At 45.6% G+C, this 16,262-nt stretch overlaps 1 protein-coding gene across 2 annotated transcripts in view; it reads right to left on the minus strand.

Annotated features, from left to right (window-relative positions):
• LOC146656543 (whirlin-like) overlaps positions 1 to 14,669 on the minus strand; it is a 69,458-nt gene extending 54,789 nt beyond the window's left edge. For both annotated transcript variants that reach the window (XM_085424307.1, XM_085424306.1), the window contains exon 1: positions 13,587 to 14,669. In XM_085424307.1, the coding sequence (XP_085280433.1) occupies positions 13,587 to 14,288 (702 nt within the window). In that variant the 5' untranslated portion in view covers positions 14,289 to 14,669. The remainder of the gene's footprint in view (positions 1 to 13,586) is intronic.
• Between the last annotated feature and the right edge of the window lie 1,593 nt (positions 14,670 to 16,262).

Here is a 16,262-nt window from a genome sequence, read left to right on the forward strand (position 1 = left end):
TAAATGAAAAAAGCTTGATTGAACTACTGTGCTCACCTGCTTACACAGTTTAAAGGAACAGTCAAGGTTTTAACATTTGACTTACAATAGGAAGATAAAGGGCCAAGAGCGCTGTCAATGTGATTATTAACGAAGGTGCCAAATATGACAACTTCTGTTTTGTTTTAATTTAAATAAAAATTTACAGACATCCACATGTCCCTGCGTTTAAAGATGGATAGATCTCCAAGTCATCTGCAAAACAGTGAAATGAAAATTTTTTACCGTGAGAAAATAGACCCCAGTGGCAACATATACAGTGCAAATAAGGCAGGACCTAAAAGAGAGCCTTGAGGTACACCATAATTAAGAGGGGCTATTTTGGAGCTGTGGGGGCACATGTTGACATAAAAGGTTTTTCCAGATAAGTAGGACTGAAAACACTGAAGAGCAGACCCTTTTAGGCCAGCATATGATTCCAGCCATGAAAGCAGGATATCATGATCGACCATCAAAGGCTGCTGTCAGGATTAACAGAAAACGAGCAGTTTTAGTTCATGGGTGAAACTAAACAATAACCTAAACTGAGGGAACTAAAACATGAAAAAACCTTAAACATGGTGAACTGACATGGAAACCTGAAGTGGATGAGCAGACGACCTGATAAGGAATGAGTGGAAACACACGGGCTAAATACACACAGGAGGAAAATGAGGGAAGTGGGAACACATGGCGAAACAGCTGACGCACATGAACATAATGACATCACAAGGGGAGAGTAAAACTGAACACAATGAACATAGCAACACAGGACCTCTTCAAAATAAAACAGGAAACATAATGAGACACAAACATGAAACACATGAAGGGCGAGGGAGACTTAACAGGGGTTGAAAACACAAGGGGGACTAACAAGCAAATGAACTTAGATAAGCTAATGAACTTAAACAAACCATAAACATCAAAATAAACTAAAACGCTGGGTCAAAAGACCCAGGATCGTGACAAAGAATATCATTAAAAACCCTTAAATGTGCCGTCTCAGTGCTGTTGAGCTGAGCACAGAGCTGCTGCATGCAGACAGGCAGTCCCTGGAGTGGAGCGGACAGGAAACATGCTACTTCTGTGGAACCATAAATCACACTTTCTAATAATTCAATTTGGGGAATTTCAATTTTATCTATACAACGCCAAATGCAACTTGAGACAACAACAGTTGCCTCAAGTTGCATTATATTGTAAGGTAAATAATGCAAAGAAAACAGAAAAAAAAACTAACAATCATCTATGAGCAAGCGCTTTGGTGACAGTGGGAAAGAAAAACTCGCTTTGAACAGGAAGAAACCTCCAGCAGAACCAGGCTCAGAGAGTTTTTCCAGCGTCACTCTGAGACAGGATATTTCTAATTTTAGAGATGTTGCACAAATGGAAAAATCAAATCACTTTTTTATTGTCACATCACATGTGCAGGTACATTGGTACAGCACATGTGAGTGAAATTCTTGTGTGCGAGCTTCACAAGGAACAGAGTTGTGCAAAATACAATAAAGTAAACAAGCAAAATACAAGAATGGCTACATCTGAAACTAATAATATATATATATATATATATATATATATATATAGCAGCTGGATAGCGTAGTGGTTAGACTACACGCCTTTGGAACAGAGGATCGCAAGTTCGATTCCTGCCTGGGGCGTCTGTATCCAGTAAGGGTCCTAAGGCTAGACCCCCTATGCTAAGCAAGCCTACCGCAGACATGAGCGAGACAGATAAATATGAAGGCATGCCGGCTCGGACGTCGCCCGGATCAACAAGGTCCGCGTCAGGTGTTGAGGAACCAGGGCACCCTGACGAAAAGTGGGCTACTGGAACAAGAAGGCATCGGTGGGCAAGGGACGAAAACAGGGCGTTGTTGGAATGCTACTACGCAAGTAACCCCGGCGGAAGGGGCTACATGAATAGGATGAGGGACCTATGGATTCTTCGATACCCAACATCCACAATGACGGCAAAACAACTAGTAGCTCAGTGTTCCAACATTCGAAAGAAGGGACTGCTCTCACAGCTAGAGATTGACGAGGTACAACACAAATGCTACGGCAAGGAGGAGTCAGGACGCCAGGTCAGGGGGGAGATATCATCACCCCCACCCGAGATTGGGTACATAGCCCCAAGTGCGATAGGAGAAGGATCGTTGAGTGCGAGAGGAACTGACCTGAAAAATAGGATCATGGCCAAGCTTGAAACCTGGATCCCCCGTAGCCGGTTACCAAGATTACGTGAAGTACCCTCAGAAGGTCTGCTAGATGATGTTAATGCAGCACTACGGGCAATACCTACAACCACGATTACCGACACTAACAAGCTGATCTACAATACGGCAGCAGTGATCAGTGAGATGCTTGGCTACAAGTTGAACAGCCACAAGGGGCAGTACCCTCCATGGAGAAGGAGGCTAGAGGGCAAGATCAAAGTAGCACGGAGGGAGGTTAGCCAACTAACGGAGTTGCAGAAAGGTGCGACGAATAAGGTGCCTAAGAAATACAGCAAGCTGTCCATACCTGAGGCCTTGGAAACTGCCAAGCAAAGACTCACAGCCTTGGCCAGCCGCTTGAGGAGGTACACCAGAGAGATAGAAGGCAGGAGAATAAACCAGCTGTTCTCCACAGAACCAGCAAAGGTGTACTCTCAGTGGCAAGGGAACAATAAGAGAACAGCACCACCAAGGCTGGAGACGGAGCAATACTGGAAGAGCATATGGGAGAAGGATGCAACCCATAACGGCAATGCTCAGTGGCTAGTGGATCTGAGGGCAGACCACAGCGACCTCCCTGAACAGGGTCCAGTAACCATCACAGTGGCAGATATCCAAGAAAGGGTCTCCAGTATGAAGAGTTGGACAGCACCAGGGCCCGACATGGTTCACGCCTACTGGCTGAAGAAGCTGACTGCACTCCACGAGCGTCTGGCAGCACAAATGAACCAGCTGCTAGTTAACGAGAGACACCCGGAATGGCTAACTGAAGGCCGGACGGTCCTGATCCCCAAGGACCCCAAGAAGGGACCGGTCCCCTCCAACTACCGACCAATAACCTGCCTCAGTACTACATGGAAGCTCCTGTCAGGCATCATATCGGCTAAGATGAACAGACACATGGGTCAATACATGAGCGGGACACAGAAAGGAATTGGCAAGAATACCAGAGGCGCAAAACACCAGCTACTGGTAGACAGAACAATCAGCCGAGACTGCAAGACCAGACTGACCAACCTGTGCACTGCCTGGATTGATTACAAGAAGGCCTATGACTCAATGCCCCACAGCTGGATACTGGAATGCCTAGAATTGTACAAGATCAATGGGACCCTAAGAGCCTTCATCAGGAACTCAATGGGGATGTGGCGTACAACACTAGAGGCCAACTCCAAGCCCATAGCACAAGTTACCATCAAGTGCGGGATCTACCAAGGAGATGCTCTGTCCCCACTGCTGTTCTGCATAGGCCTGAACCCCCTCAGTGAGATCATTAACAAGACTGGCTACGGATACCGACTACGGAACGGAGCAGTTGTCAGCCACCTCCTGTACATGGATGACATCAAGCTGTATGCCAAGAGTGAACGAGACATCGATTCACTGATCCACACTACCAGGCTATACAGCAATGACATTGGAATGTCGTTCGGACTGGAGAAGTGTAGTCGGATGGTAACAAAGAGAGGGAAGGTAGTCAGAACTGAGGGGATTGAACTACCAGAAGGCAACATTGCAGACATAGAGGACAGTTACAAGTACCTGGGGATCCCGCAGGCAAATGGGAACCATGAAGAGGCCGCTAGAAAGGCTGCAACCACCAAGTACCTGCAGAGGGTCAGGCAAGTCCTGAGGAGTCAGCTGAATGGTAAGAACAAGATCCGGGCCATCAACACATACGCCCTGCCCGTGATCAGGTACCCTGCTGGGGTAATAGGCTGGCCAAAGGAGGAGATAGAAGCCACTGACATAAAGACAAGAAAGCTCCTGACCATGCATGGAGGGTTTCACCCCAAGTCCAGCACCCTGAGGCTGTACGCTAAGCGGAAGGAAGGGGGCCGGGGACTGGTGAGTGTCAGCACCACAGTCCAGGATGAGACAAGGAACATCCAAGAATACATTGGGAAGATGGCCCCAACTGACCGAGTGCTCAGTGAATACCTCAGGCAGCAGAAACCCAAGAAAGAGGAGGGAGACGAGGAACCATCATGGAAGGACAGGCCCCTGCACGGTATGTACCACCGGCAGATAGAGGAGGTGGCTGATATCCAGAAATCCTACCAGTGGCTGGACAAAGCTGGACTGAAAGACAGCACAGAGGCACTAATCATGGCAGCACAAGAACAAGCTCTGAGCACAAGATCCATAGAGGCTGGGGTCTATCACACCAGGCAAGACCCCAGGTGCAGGCTGTGTAAAGATGCCCCAGAGACAATCCAGCACATAACAGCAGGGTGCAAGATGCTAGCAGGCAAGGCATACATGGAACGCCATAACCAAGTGGCCGGCATAGTGTACAGGAACATCTGTGCCGAGTATAACCTGGAAGTCCCGAGGTCAAAATGGGAGATGCCCCCAAGGGTGGTGGAGAATGACCGAGCTAAGATCCTGTGGGACTTCCAGATACAGACGGACAAAATGGTGGTGGCTAACCAACCGGACATAGTGGTGGTAGACAAACAGAAGAAGACGGCCGTAGTGATTGATGTAGCGGTTCCGAATGACAGCAATATCAGGAAGAAGGAACACGAGAAGCTGGAGAAATACCAAGGGCTCAGAGAAGAGCTGGAGAGGATGTGGAGGGTGAAGGTAACGGTGGTCCCCGTGGTAATCGGAGCACTAGGTGCGGTGACTCCCAAGCTAGGCGAGTGGCTCCAGCAGATCCCGGGAATAACATCGGAGATCTCTGTCCAGAAGAGCGCAGTCCTGGGAACAGCTAAGATACTGCGCAGGACCCTCAAGCTCCCAGGCCTCTGGTAGAGGACCCGAGCTTGAAGGATAAACCGCCCGCAGGGGCGTGCTGGGTGTTTTTTATATATATATATATATATATATATATATATATAAATAATAGTGTATGCATTTCTGGATGTGTATACTAAATATTTTTCTATGTGTGTGTGTGTGTGTGTGTGTGTGTGTGTGTGTGTGTGTACACATATTTTACAAATTAAATAGAGTAAACAATAAATAAAATATATAAAATAAAATATACAGAGTGAGACATGTGCAAAACAGTGGCATTACTGTACAGTATGGAGTGCATAATGTTAAAGTTCCAGTAGTGAAGCTGAGGTGTCTATGAAGTGTTCAGCAGTCTGATGGCCTGATGGAAGAAGCTGTCTCTCAGTCTGCTGGTACGGGACCGGATGCTGCAGAACCTCCTTCCTGATGGAAGTAGTCTGAACAGTTTATGGCTGGGGTGACTGGAGTCCTTGATGATCCTCCCCGCTTTCCTCAGGCAGCGCTTCCTGTAGATGTCTTGGAGGGAGGGAAGCTCACCTCCAATTATCCGTTCAGAGCACCGCACTACTCGCTGGAGAGCTTTGCAGTTGTAGGCGGTGCTGTTGCCATACCAGGTGGTGATGCATCCAGTGAGGATGCTCTCAATGGCACAGTGATAGAAGGTCCTGAGGATGCGGGGGCTCATGCCGAATCTTTTCAGTCTCCTGAGAAAGAAGAGGCGCTGCTGCGCCTTCTTCACTGTTTTGTTTGTGTGTACTGACCACGTAAGATCCTCAGCCAGATGTACGCCAAGGAACCGGAAGCTGCTCACTCTCTCCACAGCAGCGCCGTTGATGGTGATGGGGGTGTGTACTTCTCTGCACCTCCGGAAGTCCACTATCAACTCCTTTGTCTTTGCGACGTTGAGGGTGAGATGGTTGTCTTGACACCAGTGGGTCAGGGCGCTGACCTCCTCCCTGTAAGCCGTCTCATCACCGTTGGTGATAAGACCCACCACTGTAGTGTCGTCCGCAAACTTCACAATGATGTTGGAGCTGTTAGTGGCTGTGCAGTCGTAGGTGTAGAGTGAGTACAGGAGAGGGCTCAGTACACACCCCTGTGGAGCACCAGTGTTCAGTGTGACGGGGGATGAGGTGATGCTGCCCAGTCTGACCACTTGGCGTCTGTCAGACAGGAAGCTAAGGATCCAGCTGCAGAGGGAGCTGCTCGGTCCTAGATCCTGCAGTTTCCTGTCCAGCTTCGAGGGAACGATGGTATTGAATGCTGAGCTGTAATCTACAAACAGCATCCTCACATACGTGTCTCTCTTCTCCAGGTGTGACAGGGCAGTGTGTAGTGTCAGGGCTATGGCATCATCAGTGGACCTGTTGTGGCGGTATGCAAACTGTAGAGGGTCCAGTGAGTCGGGTAGTGCAGAGCAGATGAAGTCCCTGACCAGCTTCTCGAAGCATTTGCTTACGATGGGGGTCAGGGCTACAGGTCGCCAGTCGTTCAATGAGGAGATGGTGGAGGATTTGGGTACAGGGACGACGGTGGCCATTTTGAAGCAGGCTGGGACTACAGACAGAGAGAGGGAAAGGTTGAAGATGTGCGTGAACACTCCAGCCAGCTGAGCCTCGCATGACCTGAGGACGCGGCCGGGAATCCCGTCCGGACCAGTAGCTTTGCGTGCGTTCACCTTCCTGAAGCACCTCTGCACATCCTCCTCAGACACAGTGTGCACACTGACGTCATCCGCGGTGCGCACACTGTCCGGTCTCATGGTGTTCGCTGTGTCGAATCTAGCGTAGAATACGTTTAGATCCTCACACAGAGAGGCCGTGGTCTGCGGTGTGCTGGTTTTCCCTCTAAAGTCTGTGTTACACCCTGGCCTAGGCAACCGGAGTGCAACACGAAAAAAGTAAAAATAAAGGAAAAAAAAAAACACACACAAAAAAACCCCACTAAAGCTCACCACCAAAATCCCGAAACGAAAGTATCGACAAATCTATTTACAACAAACTATTTATTTACAACAAAACACCAAACTATTTACAACACGGGGGAGATCGCGACCATGACACACTGAAACACAGGGTTTAAATACCTAGAGGGAGCAATCAGGAAAATGGACAACAAGAGGGAAACACAGCTGGGGCAACTCAGAACTGACGAGACAGGGAAACGTAAATTGAAAAGACTAAGATAACACAGACTTTCAAAGTAACACAGGAAACACATAACAGTCACGCCAAAAACAACACACTGACAACACCGAAACGTAACAGTTCCCCCCACCCAAAAATCAAACATTTAACACCAAGTGAAAAGTTTGATCCAGACAGACGAAGCCAATGAAGGCTGGAGCGGTCCCACTGACCCTCCAGCAGACGACGAAGGCTGGAGCGGTCCCACGGACCCTCCAGCGAAGGCGGATGAAGGCTGGGGCGGTCCCACGGACCCTCCCCTCAGCGAAGGCAGACGAAGCTGATGAAGGCTGGAGCGGTCCCACTGACCCTCCAGCAGACGACGAAGGCTGGAGCGGTCCCTCGGACCCTCCAGCGAAGGCGGATGACGGCTGGAGCGGTCCCACGGACCCTCCAGCGAAGGCGGATGAAGGCTGGAGCGGTCCCACGGACCCTCCAGCGACGACAAAGGCTGGGGCGGTCCCACGGACCCTCCCCTCAGCGAAGGCAGACGAAGCTGATGAAGGCTGGAGCGGTCCCACTGACCCTCCAGCAGTCGACGAAGGCTGGAGCGGTCCCACGGACCCTCCAGCAACGACAAAGGCTGGGGCGGTCCCCGGACCCCCCAGCGAAGGCAATCCCGGACGAGCCCCCATATGTTACACCCTGGCCTAGGCAACCGGAGTGCAACACGAAAAAAGTAAAAATAAAGGAAAAAAAAAAACACACACACAAAAAAACCCCACTAAAGCTCACCACCAAAATCCCGAAACGAAAGTATCGACAAATCTATTTACAACAAACTATTTATTTACAACAAAACACCAAACTATTTACAACACGGGGGAGATCGCGACCATGACACACTGAAACACAGGGTTTAAATACCTAGAGGGAGCAATCAGGAAAATGGACAACAAGAGGGAAACACAGCTGGGGCAACTCAGAACTGACGAGACAGGGAAACGTAAACTGAAAAGACTAAGATAACACAGACTTTCAAAGTAACACAGGAAACACATAACAGTCACGCCAAAAACAACACACTGACAACACCGAAACGTAACATCTGTGATCGTGTTTAGTCCCTGCCACATACTCCGAGGGTTGTCAAACTGTTGCTCCACCCTGTCCCTGTACTCACGTTTGGCTGCTTTGATCGTCTTCCGGAGTTGGTAATGTGCGTGTTTGTAGTCCGATGTGTTCGCGGAGGCAAAGGCGGTGCTCCGTGCCGCGCGAACATCTCCGTTAATCCAGGGTTTTTGATTTGGGAAGGATTTAACTGTTCTGGATGGGACGACATCTTCCACGCATTTCCTGATAAATCCGCAGACTGAGTCTGTGTACTCATCTACTGAAAACTGGTGGCACCAGTGTCCGGCAGCCTCGCCTCTGTCAGTGCGCCCCAGGGTGGCTGTGGCTACAATGTAGCTGCCATCACCAGTGTGTGAATGTGTGTGTGAATGGGTGGATGACTGTGTATAGTGTAAAGCGCTTTGGGGTCCTTAGGTATACAAATACAGGCCATTTATGTCTCAAGACAGCATCCTGGAGAGTCTGACCTCCATACCTCATTTAATGAGGATGAAATTCCAGGCTAGGATACAGTTATGTAAAAGAAGGAAGGGAGGCAGGGAGGAGGAAAGCATGTGTAGTGGTGTAAGTCAGAGAGGGTGAGCCAGAATCTTCTCGTGCACCTGTAAAAGCACACTGTGTTTACATGCGTGTTAGGTTTTCTGCCTGAATTGCTTTGGACACACAGGCAGCACAGAACATGCTCCACATGTCTTACGTTGTCTGCATGTCCTGGACAAATATTAACATAAATGTATAAATTGCCAAACTTTCGGCAACAAAATTAATTTCATGGCTGCAAAGTAATTGTAAGTTACCACAACAGCAGTAGGCATGCTGTTCAGAAACACTGGTGTTTGTGTAGCCATAAACAATTCAACTTTCAATTCTATTCAATTTTATTTATATAGCGCCAAATCACAACAACAGTCACCTCACGGTGCTTTATATTGTAACGTAGACCTACAATAATACATACAGAGAAAAACCCAGCATCTGTCCTCGCTTGAGAAGCTAGTCAGAAAGACACTCTAAGCCCCAGAGGCCTTTGTTTTGTGCGCGATCAATCATCTACCTGGAGCCCCGTTGCTGTCCAGCTGTCTGAAAAAACTATGTCGACCAATCATGTTAACATTATGTGTTTGCCTGGGTGCAGCAGTCTTTTGTCTCTGAGCCACAGAGAGCAGGTCCATGGTGCTATGTAAAATTCATTTCAAATTCTGTTTTGATAATAAATTGAGAAAACTGATAATTGGAGTGTGTTTGTCTTCTCTGTCTCATTAAAAAAAAAAAAAAAAACCCTACACCGACCATAAATTAATGTTTCAGTCTTAAATATGGTCAGTCTGTTTCTATTAATGGCCTACAAAGCACAGACCTTCAAGCTGGCAGTAAACAACCATCAGCTGGCCCAGCTGTCTTAGCTACTTGTTGGATAAACTGAAAAACCTTTGAAAGAGTCGTTGTAAACAGCTAACTGATGACTGACTCTCCATCAGGCTTCAGAACTCCAATAATATTATTATGACCTCTGACAGTGGACTCCGCTCTGTGCTTGTCCTCAGTGCAGCGTTCAATACTGTTGACCATAATATTTTATTACAGGCCTTTGTGTCTTTGAGTTACAGCAGTTTCTTGGCGAATGATGAAAACTTGACGTGCCGCCATGAACATGCCGTTTCACAAAACCTTAAAACCTTCGCCATTTATCATTAAATTCAAAACGTCTGACTTCCTGTTGGGTTTAACATGTGGCTCCAAGAGACTGTTTTGCATGTCTTGATATCGTACATCAGGCGGTCAGAGGATGGGCCTTATCTACCAAGCTACTAAATTTAATCCAGTTAGTTACCGAGTGCATCTAGAGGACAGCTGACCGATAGAGCCGAGGGAATAGACACTATCATTTCTGCAGAATCAATTGCTACAGACTTCCGAACTCCATATAAATATCAAACTTGGCTCAAGAACAGTGCATAAATAATTTCGTGGAATGGGCTTCCATGGCCTAGTGGCTGCATCAAAGCCTTACTGTACATCACCAAGCACAAAGCAAAACATGCAGCCACTGGACTCTACAGCAGGGGATATGTGTTGTCTGCAGTGATGAATCATGCTTCTTGCATGAGTCTTTGCCAGGACAACAATACCTGTTGGTAAAATAAAGTGGAGCAAATGCACTTATATGTGACCCACAATGTTTTAAAATTGTTCCTGTGCTTCTGGGCTGGTTTAACCTTCGCTAGAGTTGAACCAGTCTTTGTGGTTTTAATTTAGTGGAATATGAGCTCGATGGAACAACAGAGTCCAGGACTGCAGTGTAAGTACCATTAAACAATGGATCTTGACAGTTCAGTGTAGAGTCTTGGCTCTAGCTAACAGATCTGCAGTTGTACATGTGATTGGAGCATGGATCACGGGTGTGGCTGTGGCATCAACTTCAAAAACGACAGGCATTGGTCAGAAAAAGTCACATCCTCAACACTACAGCAACAAGATTAGATCAAGCATAAGACCCAGCTCGTGATTGGATCCAGCAACCGTGATATTAACATAATCAAGAATTAAATACTGTCACATTTAGACTACTTTAGGCTACGTTCACTCTGCAGGTCTTGATGCTCAATTCAGATTTTTTGATCAAATCCGATTTTTCTGTCTGCTTCTTCACACTACAAATAAAATGCGACAGCAAACGCGCTCTAGTGTGAACGCTCAAAGTGGCCGCATGCGCAAAAGAAGACGTCACACACAACGCGCTCTGTTTAGACCCAGAGCAACAGTGTTGTTTGACTGATGGACCTTAAGACTTGTTTCGGACCTTACGTTTCCCAATTTTTGCTTTAAGTTATTTTGTTATCTACATTTGGTCTAATATTGATCCTTATTGCTGTTTTAGAGGAGCTTCAAAGGATAGCTGCAGATTTCTGTCAGAATCTGCAGATTATACAGTACAAATAAAATGTTCACGTTTCTCCAACGTTGTTCCCAACAGTTTCACCGGATGGTCAGGAAGCGTTCGCGATGTCTTCTCCGGCGCTGATAGTTGGCGTCTGTCTTGTGTCAGTGACGTAAAAGACGGATTTAATGCGACGTGACCATCAAACAGCAGTCGCAGATTTGTATCGTATTCAGCAACACATACCAAAGTGACCCAGGTCTGATTTGAAAATATCGGATTTGTGCCGTTCACACTGTCACACCATGATCGGATAGATGGTCGCAGAGGGTCAGTAAAGTCGGATTTGGTGCGCTTTCGCCTGCAGTGTGAACGTAGCCTTAGTTAACAATTCAGAAAACTCCAAGATAAAATTATTATGTCCTTAATTTGGCCATACATACCGATTTGTGAAATTTTAGCTTCATATTTCAAATAGTTTGCAAGAGGCGTGTTTTTAAATGGACCAAATTCCAGCATGTTATTCTCACGTTTTAAACTCTGAAGCTATGTTTGAACATAAGTATCTCAAAAACTAAAAACTCCAACATGAAATTAATACAACTGAATAAGTATCTGTAATTTATGAAAATTCAAGCCGTCCTATGAAGCCTGATATTTGAGGACACACTAATACAGAAAAAAGAAAATCACATTTCAAACGACACCTACTGACAATTTCTGATTGGTATGTATATTTGTATTTTGCAATAATGCAAAATTAACCTTTTAGAATCATTTTTACACTCTGCCAGTGTGAGCCAGGTATACGGTCACGTTGCTTCTGAGCTGTTCAGCCCTTGCTGAAATGATTCACTAACCCTTGCACAGGCAGGTAAAAGTGTCCTTTTTTCTGTTAAACAACACGTTACCCAAGGCCTGAGCCATTTTACCTCCACACAAAAGAGTCGTTTCTTTTAGAAGATATCTGAAAGTAGAGTGCAATTCAAACTTGCAAGGTCATAAAATCATTCATCATCAGCGCATAAAACATGTATGCATAATAATTAAACAGTCCATTAACAGTCCATATTTGTTCATTCAGCTTAAGTAACTTTCCTCCTACATCTTTTCATCTTCCACAATGTGTTTCTGCTGCGTGAAGCAAGAACCAAAATCTTAGAATCTGGCAACTACAAGCTACAGTTTTAAAAGGTACAATGGATTTTAAGTGCTGCAAAGATTTATTTAATATGTTTTTGCTGCAAAGTTTGCACTTGGGTCTGGGTGTAATTTGTGTCCATCTTTCCACTAAGTTAGTTTTCAATAGCATACAAATTATTTTCATCCACATCCATAGGAGCAGGAGCTGGTCAAACTGGGGTCAGTTGGACCAGCAGTTAACCCATTACAGAATAAGTGACTGCAACCGAGATGGTGTAATCAAGAGTCCAATGTCAAACAGACAGAAACAACTCGAGATGTCAGAGATGAGCCAGCGCATTCTATGCTACATTTTGCTCTTATTTCATCCTGACTTGTTCTAATGCCATGCACAGAAAAAACTAATAAGGTGCTTGTTTGTCTGCATTTATTATAGAAACTTTGCTTATGCAAAACTGCCATGGAGATTTGTTTATTATAAACCAGCTGATTGCAAAAAAATCCAATGGCTGCTAAAGTGTTTTTAAAATTGATAAAAAAAAAAGCTCATAACATTTGTTTTTACTATAGCAACCATACCCAAAAGGTTTTTACCCCGAACAGTTTTGTAGGTCTAAGCCTGAGGTATATCCATCTGAAGCTAAAATGATCTAAAACTGAACTAAACTAGATGTGAGAAATATTTTTAGATATTTTGAATTTAAAAAAGATCTAAACTAAAAAGCTTTACTAAACTGCATACTAGTTTAATAAAAAAATCTATGCAAATTGAAATCAAAATCTATAGCTAATATCTTTTGCTGTATTCTTTGGTAATGGGGTTAAATCTGTCAGCCTGCCTGATCAGGCTTCAGTGAATGATCACACAAAGTGTTGTTAGTACTGTATCTAATTTTAGATAATTGTGTGGTGAAGCACATTATCTCCACATGCAGTGTAGTGTTCCCTCAGAATTATCATCATCAAGGATTCCTGCTGTATGGATCATGAAATAAGAACTTCAGCCGGTCTACTTTACATTTTAGTTCATGTTGGTTCCCAGCCTGCAGCCAGATGTCAAGTGGTGTAGAAGATTAAAAAATAAATAAATAATAATAAAAAGTTAAACTAGAGGTAGTTTAGCATTGGACCCGAGGGCTGGCACAGAAAGCAGCAGTGAAACAACGAGTGTGTTTTTAGGACAGCCGTGCATGGCCCAGTGCCTCCTTAGTAATGTGTGCTTTCTCTGCCTACAGCATACACGGTTTGAATCTGCACAAAACCTGCAGTGCACACACCACAACAGTCGCACTCATAAACGCCAGCATTTGCGTGAAGTCCTACCTTCACCGCCTCTATGTGAGTGACATTGTCAAACAGGATGTCATTAGCGGCCACTATCTGGTCCCCGACTCTCAGTCCTTCTCTCTCAGCCGATGAGCCTGGCTCCACTAGGGACACATAGATGCCTACGCCGTGCTCTGAACCACCTCGAACGCTGAAGCCCAGACCCTCGTGGCTCCTGGAGCGCGTGAGGGTCACTTTGCGCGTATCTCCAAAGGGGCCCACGCAGAACGGTGGGACCACGCACGCAGCGAGTTCAGCAGCTGCGCTTAAACCGTCCGGGCAGCCCGACGACGACAGGACCTGCTCAGGGATGGAACTGGCAGCTGAATCTACCTCACCCGCAAAGTCCTCTGCGATGCCGTTGCTGGGGATGAGGTCCGACTTCAGATAGAGCCCCTCGGACGTGTACTGATCGAACAGCAGCTGGTCGGACCTCGGGATGACCAGGCGCAACATGGGCAAGAGGTGCCGTTTGTCTGGCGTGTTGAGAATCACTTTAAGAGTTTGAACCAAGTCGAAGACGTTGCGCTTGGCGTGGTAAACATTGAGACAGTGGATGAACTGCTCTCTCTCCCGGTCATCGAGCAGAATATTGAGAGCTTTGTGCAGCCTTCGGACGTTAGTCGAGAGCGCACGGCCGCCCAAGACGATCGAGTTCAACGACGTGTTGAGCGAAACGCTCTCGAGGTCAGCGCTCATCCTACAACATAACAGAGCGTCATACAGATACGAGGTTTGACCGTGAATATGATCAAATTCACCTCAAGTCGGCACTCCCCCTTAAAAGTAAAACTTGAAACGCGCATCAGACAGTTTCAGCAAGTGCCACGCACACGATGTGTCACCTCGAAACAAAACATTTCCACAGCCGATGCCCGTATTCATCTGGCTCTGAACAAAGCAATATGTCCCCGCGTGTTTTATTCCATGCACAGCGCCAGCTCCACCGCCGTCCACGGAAAGCTCTCCTTATCAATATACACAATCTAACTGCACCTCATTCCAACATTTGATTCATTTTCCCTGCAGCTCGATCAGTTCCCCCAGCAAACTCAGCGCGCAGAGTGGAGCGCTGAACTGAACGCGCTGACCCTTTATATAGGAAATGACGCAGGTGCGCGCGTGTGTGTTGCTAAGAAACTGACAACACTATTCACCCTTATTTAAATTATTATGTTGGGCAATTCATTACCTAATATTTTAGGCCACAGTGTAGATGAGCCGACCTGATGAACAAAAACAGATCCCTGTTCTGTCCAATCGAGATTTATCCAGACAACTTAAAAACAAAGTGTAGGCTGGATCATCCACATGCATATAATAGTAGGTGTCGACTTATCAGTCTTTAAGCTGATAAAGCAAATATCTCTCAGAGACATAACTAAAGCTTTTTCTAAGCAGCAGTTTATAGGAGCCTCCTCATGAGAGCAAGACTGTCTCACAAAACATTTGTGTTGCACTATTGTGCTGCTGAGGGGACACTGACAGCACAGCATGACTCCGTCCAGGTAAACAAAAGATCATAAAAGCCCCTTTGGCATGAAATCAGCCCTGGGTTCCCTGTGTGATCCTACAGAATAAATGTGTACCGCCTACTGTTTTCCACATAGTGGCTGATCACGGTAAATTTATTTATTTGTTGAACAGTTGTTTATTAAAATAGACAGCAATAAACGTTTAAGACATAAATAGAAACTTCCATTGGCTGACACTTAAAAAGAAGAAAAAGTCAATTTAACTTCTGGGATATTGATCTGGTCCATTAAGTAGCAGCAAGGGTCGTTAAATCGGTTTCAGCTGCTTCTGTGTTAATGAAATGAACAACAGAGAGACTAGAAGGACAACAGCAGGATGGCTGTAGCTCAGGGAGTAGAAGGTCGTCCACTAATAGGAAAGGAGGGAGCTCAGTTAGCCTTGTATAATATTCAGGCATTTTACAGAGAAGGAGACACAAATTGCAGTGTAAGTCATTCTATGGTGTAAATAATGTTAAGTAGTAATTTCATGGTAATTTAAGGAAAACCAAACAATATTTCCAAATCTTACAGTGTAAGCTGCACTTTTCAGGACACAGGCCATATTATGGAGTAACTTCATCTTGTTATCCAGGTGTATAATGAATATTCTACTAATCAACTGTCTTTTTATATGAAATACAAAATAACACTGTGATGAGAACTTTTCTGCCCTCTTATTTGATTTTATACATTGATACATACAATCAACCTTTGCAGGACTCACCTGAGCATATAATAATACAGACAAGGTGAGTTTCATTAACCTTTTTAATTAAAAACAAAAACATCAAACTGAACAACTGAACTTTGTGAGCGAGGATAGCACACTGAAGCTTTCTCCTTTCAAAGGACAACTGACAACAACATGAAATTAGAGTTTGGCACAGGATCCTTCTGTGACCAGTAAGAAAACAGGCCTGGACCCCTTTTTTCTTCAGAGCTGTCTTAATTCTTTGAAGGTCAGATTCAACAAGGAGCTGGAAACATTCCCCAGACAAGACATGAGATGCCATCTGAATACTAAATGTTCAAAGAACCAGTTTGAGATCTCCTGCTAGAAGCATCCACACCGACAAGATATTTTCCCACAGAGAATATTTTCACACATCCTCAGGGTGGTTATGGGGGAAATGCCAGCATATCTGAACAATCATGC

The sequence above is a fragment of the Rhamphochromis longiceps genome, linkage group LG12 (genome assembly GCF_057381845.1).
Source record: "Rhamphochromis longiceps isolate RC_006_pf linkage group LG12, R_longiceps_female_GT1.1, whole genome shotgun sequence".
NCBI classification, from domain to species: domain Eukaryota; kingdom Metazoa; phylum Chordata; class Actinopteri; order Cichliformes; family Cichlidae; genus Rhamphochromis; species Rhamphochromis longiceps.